This window comes from Betta splendens, chromosome 8 (genome assembly GCF_900634795.4).
Source record: "Betta splendens chromosome 8, fBetSpl5.4, whole genome shotgun sequence".
Classification (NCBI taxonomy): domain Eukaryota; kingdom Metazoa; phylum Chordata; class Actinopteri; order Anabantiformes; family Osphronemidae; genus Betta; species Betta splendens.
Window position 1 is genome coordinate 3,402,437 of NC_040888.2, and position 22,800 is coordinate 3,425,236.

Sequence of the window (22,800 nt, forward strand, 5' to 3'; positions counted from 1 at the left end):
GTTGTTGTTGTTGTTACTGGTATCAGGTACAGTAACCCGAGTCCGGTGTGTTTTTTTATTATGGCAGCAGCCTGGCCATGATGAGTTTACCGTTGCTAGGCAACACTGGACACATACAGGAGCGCACCGCCCGGGTGAAGCTACCAACCCACACCGGGGACATTTTCCTTCCAAATCGCGTGTAACCGTGAGTGGAGCCGCCTCGAACATGCCGTTCAGTCCGGAGACGGTGAAACCTCCGCTGCACGACCAGATCACGGAGATGCAGCGCAAAATCCAGCTGCTGGGTGAGTGTGTTTCCACGAAGCGTTAGCTTAGTTAGCCACTAGACTGTTCTTGCTAACGCCATCCTATATACTGTTTCAAATATTCAGGTTTATCTGGACAACTGCCATATTGAACGAATTTAGTAATTTACTAATTAACCAGCAATAAATAAATAAACTTTAGTTGCGTTAGTAGTAAAGACAGTTCTTCCGGTCGTGAGTTTTTGCTGTAATGCCACGCGTCTCCACTAGAGGGCGACAGAACTGCTTTCTACGAGAGCTCCCAGACCACGATCATGAAGAACAGAGACGCCATCGTCGAACTGAGGCAGGAGAACAAGCGGCTGTACAGGAAACTGGCAGAGGCTAATGCTGTAGGTTGAATGAACTCATTCTAGTTGCATTAGAACATATTATATCTTACTTTCTTGACATCTTGTCTCTTAGGGTGATGAACACATCATTAAAGGGGCCTTTCATAACAGAGGCCTGGAGAAGGATGCTTACCGCAATATGTCAGTGAAGGTGAGGTAGAATGAATGAGCGTAGAGGAATATCCAGCCTCGCTGTCTATGCACCCACTTCTTCCCTTGCCCTCCTGCCAGGAGGCCCAAACGACGCTTGACAGGAGAGTACTGTCCAAGATAAAGCGCCTCAATTCCCTGAAGCACACCACTAAGACGTACCAGCAGCGCCTCGACGAGCTCAGCAAGGAATACCGGAGGATGAGGCCAGACGGCAGCGGTGGGGGCCAGTCTGCAGACGCCCGTGCTCGGAAGCAGGAGGAGGAGGCCATGGTGGGTTCGGGCTCCTGTAGGGTCCAAACTGTGGCCACCGCCACCTCTGAGGACTTGTACTGACAGAGTGGGTGGGTGTTTGTGTCTGCCTGCAGAACCTGCGAGCGCTGGAGAACAGCCTGGAGAAGACGCAGTTCAAGTGCAAGGAGGCTGAGAACATCACGACTAACTACATGAAACTCAAACGTCACTTGCAGGTTTGAATGGCACCTTAGAGGTACACTACAATGCAGACAGATGAACTTAAAACAATGACTGTGCATGAAAAATAGCTTTCACATACAAAAATAAAGAAGCTTCAGGTTTTCTTTGGTAATGGCCACACAGATAGGTCCCAGATATGAGAAACAATCTAATGTAAAGAGATGAGAAGCCTCTTTAAAGTTTTTTAAACGTGATTTTTAATGGTACAATCACTGATAAAAGAATTTTGCCCTCATTCTTGGCACGTTCGCCCCCGGGTGACTTGACTCGGTCCGTTCCTCGCTGTCACCGTGTCAGGAGGAGAGTCTGACTTTCCAAGGCCAGCTGGACAGTCTGGAAGCGGAAATCCTGAAGAACGCAGAGGAGCACCGCAAGCTGCAGATCATGAACCACGACGCCCAGCTCTCCAAAGAAGCAGCCAAGGTGACCTTCAGTGCTGATAGCAAGGGAGTCAGATTACTACTAAAAGCAGCGAGCGACAGCTGAAGTACAGAACCTTGGTGAACCTAGTTTTACTCTCTTCTCTCGCTTCTTTACCACAATTCCTGGTCAGATTGAGTTACAGCAGCAGGAGGAGCTGCTCTACAGGGAGCGTAAAGAGAGGGAGAGCATCATAGCCAGCTACAGGAAAAAGGTTGAAGAACGCAAGGCCCAGGCCGAAAAAGCCGAAAGAAGGGTGAGATCGCCATGGAAACACATACCCACACGTAAAACAACGTGTGTAGAATGCGCGTTAAAAGGAGTCATGTGCATTTTTACCGTCTGCCGTCAGACCCAGAGAATGACTGCGCAGCCAGATGAGCCGAGCAGCGAGCCTCAGCGCAGCACCACCAGAATGGCCGGAGAGGAGGACAAAGCGACGTCTGCCTTTGAGGACGCCTTCCAAAGGATCAAGGAGGCCACTGGAGTCACAGACATACACGTGTGGACGTAGACAGACAGACACTTTATGGAGGGCGGTTTGTTTACAGACATTGTCAATGCAATTATCTCCATGTGATCCACATGTAGGAGGTGGTGGAGCGCTTTATCTCACAAAAGGAGACGCATCAGAGGCTGGAGAAGCTGAAGGGAGAGAACGAGACGGCGCTGCAGCAGCTGAGTCAGCAGAAGGAGCTTCTGACCCAACAGTTCCAGGACATGAAGTACTCTGGGGAGGCTAATTCCTCGAGGTGAGGCGGGTGCGCGGCGGCGGTGGGGCGAACGCACGCTTGTTTCTCTGTCAACAACGTCCCCCGTGGGTCTCACAGCACCCAGCAGTCGCTGCAGGAGAGCGAGCAGCAGCTGACGGCTCAGCAGCAGCGGTGTGAGGCCGCCAGAGAGCGCTTGGACTGGCTGCTCAGAACCCTCGGTACCGTCCGATCCGGCATCGAGCACCTGGCAGACAAGCTTCAACACCTCCCGTTGGTAAATACAGCGTCAGCCATCACAATACAGTCATCTACCTTTAACAGTTCAGCAGTCGTCACTTCTCTTCAGAATGAGGACTTGGCGGCCGAGGTGTCTCCAGACTCAGACGAGTTTGTTGTGGAGCTGATGACCCAGTGTGAGCTGAAGTTGGGGCTGCTGCGCGAGGAGCTTCAAGAGAAGGACCTGGCTGCTATTATGAAGGAGATGGAGGAGGAGGAGGTGAGATGGAGCTCCTCCATGAGCTCTGGCCTGTGGTACGATATGATAAGAAATGATGATGAAAACAAAGGGCTGCATCATTGTGCCTTTGCTCTGTTTGTGTCTGAGCAGTTCTATGTCAGGATTGAGGGAAAACTTCCTGTTTACAACACTCGTGTCAAACTCCCTGAGGACCAAAGACAGGACCTGTCCGACGAAGGTGACCTGAGTCACACACACACACACAGAGTCCAAATCTGCTTCACTGTTTTAAACGTGTCCCATTTGTGTCTCAGAGGAGGAGAGTGACGAGGAAGACGAGGCCGACATCATCTCACGGGAGGCGCTGAAGCGTCAGTCTCAGCTGATCATTGAATCCAAGTCCAAAAAGAAACCCTGGAAGAAGAAGAAGGGGAAGTTCTGACCAGGAAACCAGAGCTTCAACAAATGATCAAATGCATGTGATGAGGTTTTCTGTTTTCTTACTGTCTGCTGAAACCTAAGGGTTGTTAATGCAATAAGCGTGTGATGCTCTGCAGCTTACGTCAATCAAAGCAACACACATCTAAGTCTTATTCTTTGTATCAAATCCAAAGATGCTCCTGCTTCGTCCCAGTAAAAAATAAAACGTGTTTCAGGATTGTCTCCTGTTTGTTCACAGGCTCTGCAGTTGTTGAGGAACACTTATAATAGTTGGATCGATGTTCTGTGGTTGGGTCTATGTCGCAGTACAATCAAACAATAAAACACCATGAAACATTAGAAGAGACTGATCTCTGCTAAAACCTGAAGGTTTCTTCATGTTTGTGGGTGTGTTTGGGCTAAATATGGAAATATTCCAGTTTGAGTCGTTCCCCTAATAACCTGTAGATGGAGGTCTATGCAAACTCTTTGCTTTATATAAGAAAACACCAGCAGCCGTCGTCATCTGTTCAGGACTCTACGTCCCTCAAACACTGAACTGGTTCAGAACAACAGTATCTGATAAACTCAACATGATGTTTTTCTGGACTTTATTTTTTATTGTGTCACTTCAAGGTAAGAGGAAAAGTGAATTGCTTCAATCCAGTGGATGATTGTTTTGTTTTGGTCCGTTTCACTGGTTTGATACTGTAGATTTCTCTGCTTACAGGAGTTTGGGCTGAGATCAGACTGGAACAGTCTTCTCCTGAGGTAAAACGACCTGGAGAAACAGTGAAGATGTCGTGTGTCATATCTGGTTACAGCATGACAAGCTATGATATTCACTGGATACGGCAGCGACCAGGAGAAGCTCTGGTGTGGATTGGGTGGATGAACACAGGAACCAATGCTGCCATTTATGGCAGCTCCTTCCAAGGCCGATTCCTCATGACGGAAAACGTTCCCAGCAGCACTCAGTACCTGGAGATCAAGAGTCTCACAGCAGAGGATGCTGCTGTTTACTACTGTGCTCGACAACACATTGACTGAAGGCAGTGGAGCAGCTGCACAAAAACTACACACAAAGTATTCCCAGTGAACGTAAAGTCTAAAAAACAACCTCCCATCACTCACTACCAACACTCAGCACCACAGATATGAGTGGTTTGTTTCCATAATGTCCCATGTCATTTATGCTGAGAAGGTTCTTGATTATTTTATTAGACAACTTGACAAGTATTTTTCATGGAGAATCAAAGAATCATCTGACAAATCCAGACATAATGTTTGTTGAGAAAAAGGACTCTCACAAAAGTGACATCAATCATTTTTCCATGTCTTTATACAAACCATAAACAAATCAGCACGTGACAGACTTGAACTGCAATTTTCACAGAACTGTAATCTGTAATCTGAATCTGCACATATCTCTGTCTAGGTGTATTTTCATTAACTGAAAGCTTAAGTGAAAGCTGAAATCTACAAATATACTATAAAAACATCAATTTCTCCACTTGATAAATCAGTTTTCAGTTCCACATATTTCTTCTGTGAGGAGGAGTCAATGCAAATCTCTGTCTTTATCTCACTATAAACCAAACCACCAGCCTTCATTCAGCAAATGTCCACCATGACTTTAAGCACACGTGTAACGCTGCTGCTTCTGGCAGCGCTTTCAGGTCAATATTAACATATCTCGACGTTTCTCGTTCATTGTAGGGTTTTCATGGCTCTGTTCTGATGAAATTCTTTGTTTTCCAGGTGTTTGCAGTCAGACTTTGACACAGTCTGAACCAGTGGTAAAGAGACCTGGAGAATCCCACAAACTGACCTGTACGTATGCAGGAATATCTGATAGTTCTGCTGACATTGGCTGGATCAGACAAGCTGAAGGAAAAGCTCTGGAGTGGGTCGCCTTCATTTCTGCTCCGAGTGGGAGCACTAAATACTATTCCACGTCTGTGAAGGATCGTTTCACCGTTTCCAGAGACAACAACGTGGATCAGGTCTATTTGCACATGAGCAGCCTGACAACTGAGGACTCTGCTCTTTATTATTGTGCTCGGGGGCCACAGTGAGACAGGAAGCCACAGAGCCGTACACAAACCCGTCCAGATGTCACAACCACATACAGGATATGCAGCACTAGGGATGTAGATAAGTATATGTACTGCAGTGTATTCAGAAATACACAAATCTGAATATTACATGAACCAGTGGACAGGTACATTTATACACAATATCACATTGTAACTTATATGTAAAGCGTATTTCTCTTCTTTCATTGACTTGAACTGACAATTAGAATTGCTTATGAACTGGGCAATAAAAATGCTTTTGAGGTGGATGCAAACACACAACGCACGTAAAGTTATTTGATTAGGTTTTTATTTAGAAATAGAATTAGTTCAACAATGCGACGGCTGAGTCTGTTTCCTTTCTTTGAGACAATTTTTCCTGCCTTAGAATAAATTCTCTCACATTGTACGGATGATGCTGGAGTGCACAAAAACTGCAGTGCAGGTTTGAACGGACGAGACTTCACTACCTTCCTACGTGACCTGAATTTAAGTGGATCCTGTGTCCGGGGAGTGGAGCTGCCATGTACTGCTGTGCTTCTACTGCGGCTTCTGAGGTGGGACTCCTCACCTGCCTCTGGGACAGAACGGGCAGCTGTGTGACTTGTAGGACGCTTCACTGCAGTTTGAGCACTGCTCTGGCTGCAGAATCCCACAGCCCTAAATCTGGGATCAACAGTGTGGGAATTGACACTCATTGTGTCAAGGGCTGACGGATACTCATTAAGTGTCCTAGAAATGTGGCTGCAAAGCTGGAGAGCTTTTCATCCTGAACCTGGGGTTGTTTCTTGTGATGGTGTATCACGCACACAAATGAGTGGATTTACCTTTGACCTCCACACAACTGCTGGTCGCAGACTAAGCACTGAACCTACAGGGTAATAACATAAATGTCTTTAGTTTTTCATTCTTATCTGATTTGAAACAACACTGTCTTCATACACACATCTCTCTCTTTATGTAATAATAAGAATGCATTCTACCTGATTGACTGCAGTCAAAGTGTTCCCATGCAACAGAACGTCCTCTCTTCCTCGCAGGCTCCATGAGTCTCATTTCCTTTAAACCAAATTTCCACCTAAACACAGCATAAATCCTGCTAACGCTTCTCCTTGTAAAAATTTGAACCCCGTATCAAAGCAGTGATGTATGAACGTCATGAATGGACCTTTGGACGTCACTGATCAAGTGATTTTTACCAAACAAATCAAGCACTGACACAATGTTTCTGAAGCTTCAGCTTCAACCAGCTCGTCATCACTATCAACTAAGGAAATAAAGCTGTTTTAAATGAAGCCCGGTCTGTTTCGTCATACGTTCCCTTTTCTCACTTCATTTCCTCAATTGCTGGCCTGACTGAGGCCACTCATGGTAGTTGGATCGATGTTCTGTGATCGGGTCTACGTTAAAATCAAACAATAACGTTTTCAGGAATAAGACACATTTGGGAAGTTCTGTGTTTTCCTTCAGTTTCTCATTCAGTGCAGCATTATCTCACTTTAAGGACATGACCTCATGTTTGTGGGTGTGTTTGGGCTGAATATGGAAATGTTCCAGTTTGAGTCGTTCCCCTAATAACCTGTAGATGGAGGTCTATGCAAACTCTTTGCTTTATATAAGAAAACACCAGCAGCCGTCGTCATCTGTTCAGGACTCTACGTCCCTCAAACACTGAACTGGTTCAGAACAACAGTATCTGATAAACTCAACATGATGTTTTTCTGGACTTTATTTTTTATTGTGTCAGTTCAAGGTAAGAGGAAAAAGCTAATTTCTTCAATCCAGTGGATGATTGTTTTGTTATATTTATTTGAGTTATGTTTTGGTCAGTTTCACTTGATACTGTAGATTTCTCTGCTTACAGGAGTTTGGGCTGAGATCAGACTGGAACAGTCTTCTCCTGAGGTGAAACGACCTGGAGAAACAGTGAAGATGTCGTGTGTCATATCTGGTTACAGCATGACAAGCTACTACATTCACTGGATACGGCAGCGACCAGGAGAAGCTCTGGTGTGGGTCGGGAGGATGGATACAGGAACCAATGATGCCATCTATGGCAGCTCCTTCCAAGGCCGATTCCTCATGACAGAAAACGTTCCCAGCAGCACTCAGTACCTGGAGATCAAGAGTCTCACAGCAGAGGATGCTGCTGTTTACTACTGTGCTCGAAGCCACAGTGACTGAGGGCAGTGGAGCAGCTGCACAAAAACTACACACAAAATATTCCCAGTGAACGTAAAGTCTAAAAACCAACCTCCCATCACTCACTACCAACACTCAGCACCACAGATATGAGTGGTTTGTTGTCATTGATGTTCCACGTCATTTATGCTAAGAAGGTTCTTGATTATTTTATTAGACAACTTGACAAGTATTTTTCATGGAGAATCAAAGAATCATCTGACAAATCCAGACATAATGTTTGTTGAGAAAAAGGACTCTCACAAAAGTGACATCAATCATTTTTCCATGTCTTTATACAAACCATAAACAAATCAGCACGTGAAAGACTTGAACTGCAATTTTCACAGAACTGTAATCTGAAATCTGAATCTGCACATATCTCTGTCTAGGTGTATTTTCATTAACTGAAAGCTTAAGTGAAAGCTGAAATCTACAAATATACTATAAAAACATCAATTTCTCCACTTGATGAATCAGTTTTCAGTTCCACATCTTTTGTCTGTGAGGAGGAGTCAATGCAAATCTCTGTCTTTATCTCACTATAAACCAAACCACCAACCTTCATTCAGCAAATGTCCACCATGACTTTAAGCACACGTGTAACGCTGCTGCTTCTGGCAGCGCTTTCAGGTCAATATTAACATATCTGGACGTTTCTCGTTCATTGTAGGGTTTTCATGACTCTATTCTGATGAAATTCTTTGTTTTCCAGGTGTTTGCAGTCAGACTTTGACTGAGTCTGAACCAGTGGTAAAGAGACCTGGAGAATCCCACAAACTGACCTGTACGTATGCAGGAATATCTGATGGTGATGCTGCTATTGGCTGGATCAGACAAGCTAAAGGAAAAGCTCTGGAGTGGGTCGCCTTCATTTCTGCTCCGAGTGGGAGCACTAAATCCTATTCCACGTCTGTGAAGGATCGTTTCACCGTTTCCAGAGACAACAACGTGGATCAGGCCTATCTGCACATGAGCAGCCTGACAACTGAGGACTCTGCTCTTTATTATTGTGCTCGGGGGCCACAGTGAGACAGGAAGCCACAGAGCCGTACACAAACCCGTCCAGATGTCACAACCACATACAGGATATGCAGCACTAGGGATGTAGATAAGAATGTGTACTGCAGTATATTCAGAAATACAAAAATGTGAATATTATATTGCAGCAAATCACAACACGTCTACAAACATGTCAAAAATAAAGACTGCCTCCACGTGCTTTTGTGATGTATGAACCGGTGGACAGGTACATTTATACACAATATCACATTGTAACTTATATGTAAACCATATTTCTCTTCTTTCATTCACTTGAACTGAGAATTAGAATTGCTTATGAACTGGGCAATAAAAATGCTTTTGAGGTGGATACAAACACACAATGCACGTAAAGTTATTTGATTAGGTTTTTATTTAGAAATAGAATTAGTTCAACAGTGCGACAGCTGAGTCTGTTTTCTTTCTTTGAGACACTTTTTCCTGCCTTAAAATAAATTCTCTCACATTTTACGGATGATGCTGGAGTGCACAAAAACTGCAGTGCAGGTTTGAACGGACGAGACTTCACTACCTTCCTACGTGACCTGAATTTAAGTGGATCCTGTGTCCGGGGAGTGGAGCTGCCATGTACCGCCGTGCTTCTACTGCAGCATCTGAGGTGGGATTCCTCACCTGCCTCTGGGACAGAACGGGCAGCTGTGTGACTTGTAGGAGGCTTCACTGCAGTTTGAGCACTGCTCTGGCTGCAGAATCCCACAGCCCTAAATCTGGGATCAACAGTGTGGAAATTGTCTTGACACTCATTGTGTCAAGGGCTGACGGATACTCATTAAGTGTCCTAGAATTGTGGCTGCAAAGCTGGAGAGCTTTCTCATCCTGAACCTGGGTTGTTTCTGGTGATGGTGTAACGCAGCATACAAATGAGTGGATTTACCTTTGACCTCCACACAACTGCTGGTTGCAGACTAAGCACTGAACCTACAGGGTAATAACATAAATGTCTTTAGTTTTTCATTCTTATCTGATTTGAAACAACACTGTAGTCTTCATACACACATCTCTCTCTTTATGTAATAATAAGAATGCATTCTACCTGATTGACTGCAGTCAAAGTGTTCCCATGCAACAGAACGTCCTCTCTTCCTCGCAGGCTCCATGAGTCTCATTTCCTTTAAACCAAATTTCCACCTAAACACAGCATAAATCCTGCTAACGCTTCTCCTTGTAAAAATTTGAACCCCGTATCAAAGCAGTGATGTATGAACGTCATGAATGGACCTTTGGACGTCACTGATCAAGTGATTTTTACCAAACAAATCAAGCACTGACACAATGTTTCTGAAGCTTCAGCTTCAACCAGCTCGTCATCACTATCAACTAAGGAAATAAAGCTGTTTTAAATGAAGCCCGGTCTGTTTCGTCATACTTTCCCTTTTCTCACTTCATTTCCACAATTGCTGGCCTGACTGAGACCACTCATGGTAGTTGGATCGATGTTCTGTGATCGGGTCTACGTTAAAATCAAACAATAACGTTTTCAGGAATGAGACACATTTGGGAAGTTCTGTGTTTTCCTTCAGTTTCTCATTCAGTGCAGCATTATCTCTCTTTAAGGACATGACCTCGTGTTTGTGGGTGTGTTTGGGCTGAATATGGAAATGTTCCAGTTTGAGTCGTTCCCCTAATAACCTGTAGATGGAGGTCTATGCAAACTCTTTGCTTTATATAAGAAAACACCAGCAGCCGTCGTCATCTGTTCAGGACTCTACGTCCCTCAAACACTGAACTGGTTCAGAACAACAGTATCTGATAAACTCAACATGATGTTTTTCTGGACTTTATTTTTTATTGTGTCAGTTCAAGGTAAGAGGAAAAAGCTAATTTCTTCAATCCAGTGGATGATTGTTTTGTTCTATTTATTTGAGTTATGTTTTGGTCAGTTTCACTGGTTTGATACTGTAGATTTCTCTGCTTACAGGAGTTTGGGCTGAGATCAGACTGGAACAGTCTTCTCCTGAAGTGAAACGACCTGGAGAAACAGTGAAGATGTCGTGTGTCATATCTGGTTACAGCATGACAAGCTACAATATTCACTGGATACGGCAGCGACCAGGAGAAGCTCTGGTGTGGATTGGGTGGATGAACACAGGAACCAATGCTGCCATTTATGGCAGCTCCTTCCAAGGCCGATTCCTCATGACAGAAAACGTTCCCAGCAGCACTCAGTACCTGGAGATCAAGAGTCTCACAGCAGAGGATGCTGCTGTTTACTACTGTGCTCGAAGCCACAGTGACTGAAGGCAGTGGAGCAGCTGCACAAAAACTGCACACAAAATATTCCCAGTGAACGTAAAGTCTAAAAAACAACCTCCCATCACTCACTACCAACACTCAGCACCACAGATATGAGTGGTTTGTTGTCATTGATATTCCACTTCTTTAATGCGGAAAAGGTTCTTGAATATTTTATTAGACAACTTGACAAGTATGTTGGAGTTGGTGTGTTTCATGGAGAATCACAAAATCATCTGACAAATTCAGACATTATGTTTGTTGAGAAAAAGGACTCTCACAAAAGTGACATCAATCATTTTTCCATGTCTTTATACAAACCATAAACAAATCAGCACATGACAGACTTGAAATGCAATTTTCACAGCACTTGTAATCTGTAATTTAAATCTGCACATATCTCTGTCTAGGCGGATTTTCATTAACTGAAAGCTTAAGTGTAAAACCGACATAGATTCAAATGTGTTCATCTTTATGAAATTTCATGCCTTAAAATCTATATTAAATCACTTATCTGTAATAAAGCAAAATCTACAAATATACTATAAAAACATCAATTTCTCCATCCTTGATGAATCAGTTTTCAGTTCCACATATTTCTTCTGTGAGGAGGAGTCAATGCAAATCTCTGTCTTTATCTCACTATAAACCAAACCACCAGCCTTCATTCAGCAAATGTCCACCATGACTTTAAGCACACGTGTAACGCTGCTGCTTCTGGCAGCGCTTTCAGGTCAATATTAACATACTGTATCTGGACGTTTCTCGTTCATTATCGGGTTTTCATGGCTCTGTTCTGATGAAATTCTTTGTTTTCCAGGTGTTTGCAGTCAGACTTTGACACAGTCTGAACCAGTGGTAAAGAGACCTGGAGAATCCCACAAACTGACCTGTACGTATGCAGGAATATCTGATAGTTCTGCTGACATTGGCTGGATCAGACAAGCTGAAGGAAAAGCTCTGGAGTGGGTCGCCTTCATTTCTGCTCCAGCTGGGAGCGATAAATACTATTCCACGTCTGTGAAGGATCGTTTCACCGTTTCCAGAGACAACAATGTGGATCAGGCCTATCTGCACATGAGCAGCCTGACAACTGAGGACTCTGCTCTTTATTATTGTGCTCGGAGGCCACAGTGAGACAGGAAGCCACAGAGCCGTACACAAACCCGTCCAGATGTCACAACTACATACAGGATATGCAGCACTAGGGATGTAGATAAGTGCATGCAGTATATTGCTGCAGTTTAATATGAACACTAGATCCATAGAGTATGAATTACAAAACATCTACAAACATATAATTAATAAAGTCAACAAACTGTAAACGTCTGCCAGTTCCTACTCATCTTGTCTTAGGAGTACAACTTTTGTACACATAGAAACCTGACTGACCTACACATAAACCCCCTGATAACAGGACACACATATGTCTCTCATTCCCATGTCCTGTATTTTATTCTATCACTAAATCCAGAACAGAAGTCACAAGAGTAAGTAAAGACTACCACCTAGTGACTGTTTGGATTCTTCTTATTTTCACTGTCTACTGTCTGTTTTTGTACAAAGACCTAAAATGGAAGTTGTCCAATTGCCTCATGCATTCTCTCTATTTAACTCATCAAATACATTAATGTTTATGTTAAATAAAAATAAAAAAATGGGTGGTTGCGACTGTGACACAGGTTGATAGCCTAGTCTGTGCTGCCATCTTCAGGTTCACATTACAACTGCACATTTAGATGACTATAAACTACTTGTGTAGTGAGTACAGCACAGCCAGCTACACGCTTTGAAGCTTTCATGTTCTATAATGTTTAAACTAAGGTGGAATAATTCTGGATACATGAGATACATGAATGAGTTTCATAGAAACAGAACAAAACAGAAAAAATAATGTGAAATCCTCTGATCTTGTAATTAGGTACAATTTATGTGTCATTTCTTAAAATAAAATATTAATCGATGCTAAATCTAAAGCATAGAATTAATAAAAATTCAAGGTTTTGAATTAAATTATGTTTTTGGCTACGTTAGGATGGATTATTTAACATTAATGTAAAACCCTTAGAGTAAAGACATGTGTGTGCTGTGTGTGAGGTGACGTTTTGGTACAGAGTTGCATCACAGTGTACTATAGTGATACCGTCTGTAACAAAAACCCTTCAAGTACTGAGGAGGAAATAAATGGCTCTTGATGGCTCCCTACTGACTGTATGTGTCCAGGAAATATCAATAATGTGTCACTGGTGGTGATTATCACAATGTGGACAAAAAGAGAAAACGAAAGAAATAACAAAAGCTAATTTTAGAAAAACTACACGAAAACAACAGCACTAACATGCGCAACATTGGAAGGAATATGAAAGTAGAATGGAGCCTTTTCCTGCCTGGTCGTCGTGTAAATGGTCTGTGTGAGGTTTTTGTATGGGTGCGTGTCACTGTGTCCTGGGGTGGTGGCCACAGTGAAATATGATAATACAAAAACTGTTTGTGTTGCCATAACTGTAACTGACATTACATGGACTAAGACACAAAACCTTAGGAAAAACAGCAGATAATCAATAATTGTAATAAATTAAACCTATATTAATTATTAATGAAATATTAACTACTTAGAACTGTCATATGGGCGTTATTATTGCAGCTGCAGCATGAAATACAAAGCGACTCTGTGGCGTTAGTTTTTGCATTATGATGTATCACTGTGGTGGAATGGCCACAGTGATACACACTGTTACAAAAACATCTCAACAGACACAAAGTAGCATTTAGTAATAATCATATCGTATTTTAGCAAATTAAGAATATGCGAGTATGTAGATGGAAAGCAGTGACTGAATCTACTTAATTTATTATTATTATTATTATTAATAACACTAATATTAATGTTATTATTACTCTGTTTGAGTGTGTACCACATGACTCAGTTTACAGTACTTTAAGTGTAAAAGACTTTTTCAATATTAGAGAATATTAGAGAACATAAAGAATATATATTTCAGTTACTATACTATTATTAATTATATTCTGTATTTTACATGGACTTTAACACTTTAACATTTTGCGCAAACATTTTTGTGCTAACAAATTCAGCAATGTATTTATTTACTGTTGACGTAAAATAAAATACAAATGTGATGTTTTTTTCTTTGGGTTTTTATAATTGGGATAAAGGGTTAATATTAATTATTATGTGAAAAACACTTTAGCTAAAGTAAAGGCACACGTGTGTTGTGTGTGAGGTGAGGTTTTGGTGCAGGGTTACATCACAGTGTACTATAACGCCCACAGTGATACCTCCTCTGACAAAAACCCTTCATTTTTTGAAAAGAAATTTAAATGAATGACACAAAACTGCTTCCTACTGACTGTATGTGTCCCGGAAATTACAATAAATATACCAAAAGTTGGGCAGTGATCGTCAATGTGTACAGGAAAAGAAAGAAACAAGGGAGGAAAAATTAAACAAATGCAAATTATTGAATTTAAATTATGAAATGTGAGTATCATTTTACACAAAATTTATATAAAGTGATGACATGAATAAATTGAATTATATTAAGTTACATTAATAGCTATATACAAATATTACTTGCTATTTTGAAAAATACATCGGTTGCATTCATTAGTTGTGAGCAGGGTTTTTGTACCTGTTTTTGTGTGTATTTATGGCTACGACCACTGTGATAAACCCTGTGACAAAAACCTTTAATGTCTCCAGAGAAGAAACGTGATCCACAAAAAATGTCAACTCAGTTTTCTCAGTTTCTGCTAATTGTACGTGTCAAGCAAAACTCAAAAATGAACAGTTTGTTTTCAAAGAGTGATGTGAACTTGATGACACAATGAGCACCTCTTCCCCACACACAAGATCATCACATTTACACAGAGGAAAATCTCACAAATTACGTTTTGAAAAACTAGATTTAAACAGAGCCAATAATTGGATTTCAAAGCTTTTTAGGTCTAAATGAGATGTTTAATGTACTCTGATGACTGGTGACATGTCAAGCTAAGGTTTTTGTATGAGTAGTTGCCACTGTGTATAACTGGGGTAGCGGCCACAGTGAAATATGACACTACAAAAACTGATGCTTTACTGAGCTGAAATACAGCACAAATTCAGAAGAGCTAAGAAAAACTGAAGTCGTTTATAAGACCACAGTGAGTGCTGTTCCATTCCTCCATTCATTTACATCTCATTTTTATGTTACAAATTTTGTTCATCTGTTTATGTTTATCCTTATGATTGTATAGAATGCTGTCATACAGTAAAATGGCTGTGGAGTACATATAAAGTGTAAAAAAACAAAAACACGCTAATATTAAATATATTAAAGAACACGGTGAAGTCATTGTTACACAGTGTTTTAGATCATTCAGTTAATAAATTAAATTATTACACAGAAACATGCACCAGTCACTGTGTGAATAGTTTTTGCATTGTGATGTATGACTGTGTGGGGGTGGCCACAGTGAAAAGCTCTGGTACAAAAACCCCTCAAGACAAACAAAGGCCTTTATACTGTCAATGTAAGGTCCCTGTATGCGCTCAGTCGCAGCCTTGACTTCAGCGTAGATTTATCAGTGTTATATTATTGTGCATATTAACTTTGTACTGTAAATAAACTGTGACTGAACTAACACAAGTCATTCAGACCTTGGTGTGAGATCAGCAACCCTTAAGGTAATAAGCATAAAGGTTGTTGATAAAGAGATGATCTGTTTTCACACTGTGGTGTGGTATAGCATTTATATACCAACATGGAAAGAATTCCTAATTATAAATTCTATACATAACTTAAAATAATAAAAAAATAAAAATAGATTTTTGATTGGAAACATAATATAGAACTTGAAAACAGTATTAAATTATATATAAATGCACAAACTAGACTGGGGGGCTGTGGAATTAAGAGATGACATGAGTTAAGTGAAGATTAACTTTGAACTCATTAACTTTGTCAATGTTTAAAGACTGTATATAAAAAAATGCACATCAGTTTAAGCACAAAAAAAACCTTACAAGCGGCAAAGATTTTTTAAAGATATAATCATTCAAGATTCAAGATTGAAAAGATTTAAGTCAATCTAGGCTGTGGAGTGCTGTGGTGTGACAAGCAGTGAGTAGGGTGGAGTTTTTGTAAGGGGATACACCACAGGGCAGTATAACTACCACAGTGATGCATCCTGTGACAAAATCTACCTCACGCTAACAAGGAAATGTGTAAGCTGTTGTGTCTCATTTTATCAATGACTCAATTGTTAATGACAGTAAGTATAAAATCAAATTTTAGACAAAACATTGATTCAGAAATATTAATAACATTGATTTAATCTAGATCAGTTAGACAATTGATAATTCCATCCCAAATCCATTTTCAAAAAAAATGAAAAAAACAGCAGATGAAGAAAATGAAAAAAACGTAAATATTAATACTAAATACTTATTAAGAGAAAAGGGACATTTTCTACTGTAACATTGAGTTAAATGAACTGAATCTTGCATATTGTAGATTTTAATACTTGCTAATGTGGATCACGCCAGCATTTAAATTCTTAGGTGGAGTTTTAGTACAGAGTTGTATCATAGTGTACTATGGCAACCACAGTGACACGTCCTATGACAAAAACCTTCCAGGTCTATTGAGGAGGAAATGAAGCGTGATGCTGATGCAGGAAGGGGATCAAAAATAAGAGTTAAGAGCCAGAACATGACCAGCAGTTTGTTACATAAGTGAATTGCATTGTTTTACATATTAGACCCATGAACCATAATGTCTGTATAACAATTATGATTTTACTAAACTAAGAGTAATTGGGATGAAACACATGAGTAATAAATGTAAAAAAAAGAAAGTGTGCTGCAGTTTAAAGTGTATGTACTTTTAAGTAAATATAATATAACTAAAACCAAAACCATAAAAAAGGGTAAAATGTCTGAAATAATGAAAAAATGGCAATCATTTAAAATATGACCAGTTCAGTTTTCAGTTCATTACTGAAGACACAAGAAAAGCCTTAAAACCTAAAATAGACTTTTACTTCTACTACATTTGAAATGTACTGGGTCATACTCCTTTAGTACAATATGAGCTTCTGTCTGAACCTTCTGATGCTACTTAGATTTAGATTTAGGTTAAGAGTCAAACTATGAAATCTTTCAACAAGGTTTTAGAGAAACAAAAATATGTATATACTTGACTAAATTTAATCATACTAACTTATATTACAATTTACAGATGTACACAAACAGTATTACACCTTAATGTGACATATACTGTACAACAGCATTTGTTTGCTGTGGGCAGGGTTTTTGTAGCAGTTTTTATCACAGTGAGCCTATCGTAGCTACGGCTACAGCTACGGCCACAGCGATATATTCTATGACAAAAACCTTCCTACTGAGAAGGAAATGAAACGTGATGCTGCTGCAGGAATGGGGATCAAAAATGAGTGTTAGGAGCCAACACAAGACCAGCAGTTTGTTACATAAGTGAATGGCATTGGTTTACAGGTATTAGACCCATGAACCATAATGATTGTATAACAATTATGATTTTACTAAACTAAGAGTAATTGGGATGAAACACATGAGTAATAAATGTAAAAAACGGTGTGTTGCAGTTTAAAGTGTACTTTTAAGTAAATATAATATAACTAAAACCAAAACCATCCATGTAAATAAAAGGGTGAAATGTCTGAAATAATGAAAAAAAAAAATGGCAAGTATCTAAAGTATGACCAGTTCAGTTTTCAGTTCTTTACTGAAAACACATGAAAAGCCTTAAAACTTAAAACAGACTATTACTGTAATTCTACGACACAAATACTCATACAGCATAACTCCTGTCTGAACCTTCTGATGCTACTTAGATTTAGGTTAAGATTCAAACTATGAAATCTTTCAACAAGGTTTTAGACAAACAAAAATATGTATATACATGACTAAATTTAATCATACCAACTTATTACAATATTAATTATTATTTTTATTATTATATTACAATTTAAATACGTACACATACAGTTTTACACCTTAATGTGATATATATTGTACATCAGCATTTGTTTGCTGTGGGCAGGGTTTTTGTAGCTGTTTTTATCACAGTGAGCCTATGGTGGCTACGGCCACAGCGATATATTCTATGACAAAAACCTTCCTACTGAGGAGGAAATTAAATGCGCGGTGCTTTGATGGACTGTATGAGTGCAGCAAATCTCCAAAAGATGGGTGTTATTGGTGTCAGCACAAAGTGGGTTGTGTTATGACATCATGAGCTGTTTTTGAATGACATTGCAGCTATTAGATCCATGGACCATGAAGTCTTTACAATATGTGTTTGAAAAATTTATTTCATACTTTTTTTAAGTATAAAAAAGTTGTTTTTTTTAAGTAAAAATGGAAAAAATAGGCTGCAGTTTTAAGTGTATGTATTTTCTAGTAAAAAGAATATAGCTAAAACTTTCATGCACAATGTTTTTGTATTGGCATGTGCCACTGTGTACAGTGGGACCCACAGTGAGGACTGGTAATACAAAAACCTATGAATGGGAGTGAGGCTGGAAGTCGCCTGTGCTGTGAGGAACAAGCCTGATGAAAGGCTGACGTGTGTGAAATAGTGAAAATGTAAGAATCATTTACAGCATCCACAGTTCAGGTTTCAGTTCTACACTGAAAACAGTAAAAATGTTGTATTTAGCTCTACGTGTACACATATTGCTGTGACAGCATCCGTTTGCTGTGAGCAGGGTTTTTGTACTGGTTTCTCTCACAGTGTAGATATAGCGGCTACGGCCACAGTGATACATTCTGTGACAAAAACCTCATCTTCTGAGAAGGAAGTGATACAGGAAAAAATAGTCTGTGTTTCTCCTGAATATGTGTGTCCAGCAAAATTACTACAAGTGCATTTAATATTCTTACAGGGTTAATTTCACAGTCAACCGCTCAACTTAAGTGCATGTTCATTTTGAACTTGTGGTTATCATCATTATTTCAATGATTAATATTTATGCAGCACACAGGAAACGGCCTTCACCACAGCAGGTGCTTCCGGCGCCAAAAGATAAACGGGAACTTTGGACTGAAAACCAAACCTCATGGACAGAGACATGGTTGAGAGGCATAAAGGTGTTAACATAAGGGTTCAGTCATGGCATTAATAGAGGTGATTCCTTCGTGGACGTGATTAACAATTTAACTAATTGATAAATATATAATATACATTAACAAATAAAATACATCAGATTGTTTAAAATGCACAGCTTTATCACTCACTTACTCACTCACTCACTGCTGTATATTAAAAAGCTAATGTTAGCATTAGCTTGCTAACATTCATAATTTGCATGTTTCCTAAAAAAAGCATAATTTTAATTATTCTGAAATCCAAAAAATCATAAAATGTACTGACAAGCAGATGTAAAGGACAGAACTCACCTTTTGGCTGGCCTTCTGGAGCTATTCCTGCTCTTCTGGACTGCTTTGGGCACACTGACTGGAACATGTTCAGAGAAGCTGTAACAATAGATGACCATGATTTATGACCACTTTGTGCATGGAGATACAGGGCATCCAGTCCATCACCAAGTACAGGAAGACTCCACCGGCCTGTGATAAAGACCACCCCTCCTTCCAATGACCAAGTACTACAGTACGTGTCTCAGCAACGGACGTGAGAAAAACTCGCAGAGTTAACATACGGAAAGCTCACTCTTCCTGACGGAGAGACCACAGTCTGTCCAGAATGGCAACAACATCCCCAACTCTACTACACTGAACACAGGAGCCCCTCAAGGATGTGTCCTCAGCCCACTGCTATTCACTTTGTTGACACACGACTGTGTAGCAAAGCAGTTTGAAGCATTTCATCAAGTTTGCAGATGACACAACTGTGGTGGGATTGATCAACAAAAACGAGACAGCATAAACATCTGATCATCTAATGGATGTTCCACATCACATAATGGATGTTTTATTAGATGTGAAAGTGTTTGTAACAAGAACAGCCTGTATCTCAATGTTGACAAAATCAAGGAAATGGTTGTCGACCTCAGGAGAGCACAGAAGGACCATGCACCACTGAACATTAACGGCTCCTCAGCGGGATTGTTAAGAACATCAAATTCCTCTGTGTCCACCTACCCCCAACCCTAAGAAAGCCCAACTGAGGAAGTTGAAGAGAGCTCATCTAGAACCCATCCTCACCACGTTCTACAGGGGAACCATAGACGGCACCCTAACCAGCTGCATCACTGACAGTGCATTGTGACAGCAATGAAAAAGGTGCCCGGAGCCCCCGTGCCCACCGCAAAGGCCATCTATACCATGCTCTGCATCCGCAAAGAAAGAGAGATGATCACACACACACCCCTCAACCAACTGTTTACCCCCAGGACTCTGCATCGGGACTGTCCAACAGCCTCTTCCCTCAGGCATCAGACTCCTCAACAACCAGAGGATGAACTGAACCAACACATCATCTGTATAAATCTATACACAACCAAATCATTCTTGCACGCTCACCTCAAAAGACAGTTTACACAACACTCAGTATTGGTTAATACTTGTGTTGCATTTTACACTATGTAGTCAGCGCTGTAGGTAGGTTTTACTGTTTAGCTTTTATTAAAATTCTTAGTTCCAGAGTTAAGATTTAGAACTTTTATTCTATTTTTTTAATCTTTTTTTAGGAATGTGTTGTCTTGTGTTTAATGCCTGTCATTATTTTAAGCACTGTGATCATAGATGAACATTTCATTTCACTTTACACGACTGTTTAGTTTGAAATGACAACAAAAATCCTTCAAACTTTTATTTATTAATTTGATGCATGTTTTTGCTTGGGTGTAGTTGCAAAAGCAGCATGAATACCTCTATATATGTAACTATATGGCATCTATCTGTATGTATGGCTGTTGTATACAAATATACAATATACAAATACTGCCTCATTGTCACATCTCCCGACTCTTAGCCTACTTTCACTGCCATTTCCTGTTTTATTTTGTGTTCATGCCTGATAGCGTTTTGACCAAGCCTGTTTTTGCACACTGAATCTGCCTGCTCCTCGTCTGTACCTCAGCCTGTTGCTCACCTGTGCACTCGACCTCTGCCTGTACCACGGGCACCGCTTTTTGGGATTAAACAAACCTTTACTTACCTCATTTTCTCTGAGGCTGTGCATGTGGTTGTGCTACGTTAAGCCGCCCGACACTCATTTTATTGGGATTTATCTTGTGTTTAACTCCCAATGGTTTTAAGGTATCCCTCCTGGGTGCAGGCATAGTCTATAGGGATTGGAACTACATTTTTCATTGATGTATACCATACTATGATGTATCTCTCACCAAGGTGGATGGCCATCCCGGTGTTTTGGTGCGCTCTCTTTGTCCCCTCTCTCTTTGCGTGCGTCTGCATGCTCCTGAACAAGAGAGCTTATGAACCTTGGACACACTACTCCCACTTATATTGAATTTTAAAATTTTTGCTGCAGACTTACTACGCTTTTAAGATCGGATCCCTCATCAAAGACCACCTCAATGACCCACTCCCTTGTCGCAGCTGGAGGCCTCTCAACACAGGGGAGGGATGTAAACAGGATGTTCCAAAAACTGAACTCGGCAAAGCATCTGGGCCAAACGCCGTCTCTGCCTCCATCCTGAGACACTTTGCTGAGGAGCTGATTCCAGACACGGACATCTTCAACACCTAACTAAGTCATGTCACGTACCAACCTGCTTTAAATCCTCAAACATGTGCTGCAAGATAAAGTATCCCGCCACTTCATCCTGCAGCACATGGACAAATCCGCCGTCATGGGACTCATCTAGGACAGGGATGAGTCAGGTTACAGACAGAAGGAAGACTGTCGGATGTCCTGGTGTGTCCATAACAACCTGGACAGTACAGATGATCATAGGCTTTCGGAAAGTTGCAGCTACAGTGCCTCTACTCTCCCTAAGAAACACCCTTATCTCAATCATGGACTCCTTCCGCTTCCTAGACACCACCATTTAGGAGGAGCTCAAGTAGTAGCTGTCGATCAGCTATCTCATCAAAAAAAGAACAGCAGAGCATCTTCTTCCTGCAGCCTTTGAGGAAACTCAAGGTCAAGATGCTGGTTCAATTCTACACGGCCATCACTGAATCAGTCACCATGCAGTACCCTGGGACCACTGCACATGTCAAGGCTTCTGCAACGTGAAGGTCGGATCACAGCTGACCCCTCCCACCCTGGACATGGACTCTTTGAGCCACCTACAGTACCTCAGACAGGAGGTTATGGTCCACTGGGACCACAACCTAACATCATAAAACAGCTTCTTCATATTTTAACCTTTTACACTTTTTGCTCTGTCCATGCTCTGTTCCGCTCTCCTGCTGACCCTAAATTACTGCACTAATTCACTGGTTTAGGTTCTGTGGTCTATAGCATGTAAGCCCCGAATCATCAAAGCAAATTCCTAGCACTGATGAAACCTTCACTGTACATGGCTATAAACGTGTTTCTGATTCTGATTTTGATACTATTGTACTTGACAACATCCTATAGTCAGTAAGACTATATGAAAAGAAACCTACCAGCTCGTTTTTTTAGGAATGCACTTATGTTGGGGGAGAACTAAAGTTGACGTTGATAAAGAGGAAGTTCAGACTGTTGGCGAATACACTATAATTACATAACCGAGACCACAGGAAGAAGGAAACCGACATCTCAAGGGAAATGGTTAATAAAAAGTACAGGTACAGACATTGCTTTGAGTGTTAAACATGTGTTTGTCAAAGTTTAAACAACATTTTGAGTATTTGTAGAAGAAGCTGATTGCTATTTGACACTGTGACTACTACTACTTCGACTACTGGGGGAAAGGAACACAAGTCACAGTAACTTCTGGTAAGTCCAAATCAAAAGTATTTTATGTGAAGAAAATGCTTTATTTTGGGATTTGTTTTATTAAATTCAT

General features: G+C 40.7%; 2 protein-coding genes and 2 gene segments (V, D, J or C); all 4 read left to right on the top strand.

Annotated features, from left to right (window-relative positions):
- The window catches only part of LOC114860813 (uncharacterized), a 34,929-nt gene that overhangs the window by 2,418 nt on the left and 9,711 nt on the right, over positions 1-22,800 (top strand).
- Positions 151-3,520, top strand: LOC114860824 (outer dynein arm-docking complex subunit 3-like). The gene is made up of 13 exons (XM_029159740.3): positions 151-287; positions 519-640; positions 714-791; positions 872-1,063; positions 1,159-1,260; positions 1,565-1,690; positions 1,821-1,943; positions 2,040-2,189; positions 2,279-2,439; positions 2,518-2,674; positions 2,747-2,896; positions 3,008-3,095; positions 3,172-3,520. Exons 1-13 carry the CDS (start codon positions 209-211, stop codon positions 3,297-3,299), a joined length of 1,656 nt encoding a protein of 551 aa, XP_029015573.1. The 5' UTR covers positions 151-208; the 3' UTR covers positions 3,300-3,520.
- On the top strand, positions 3,787-4,717 carry LOC129604506 (immunoglobulin heavy variable 1-3-like). The segment is given in 2 exon segments: positions 3,787-3,913; positions 4,008-4,717. Coding segments are annotated over 2 exon segments (363 nt in total).
- On the top strand, positions 6,727-7,965 carry LOC129604505 (immunoglobulin heavy variable 1-69-2-like). The segment is given in 2 exon segments: positions 6,727-7,108; positions 7,220-7,965. Coding segments are annotated over 2 exon segments (363 nt in total).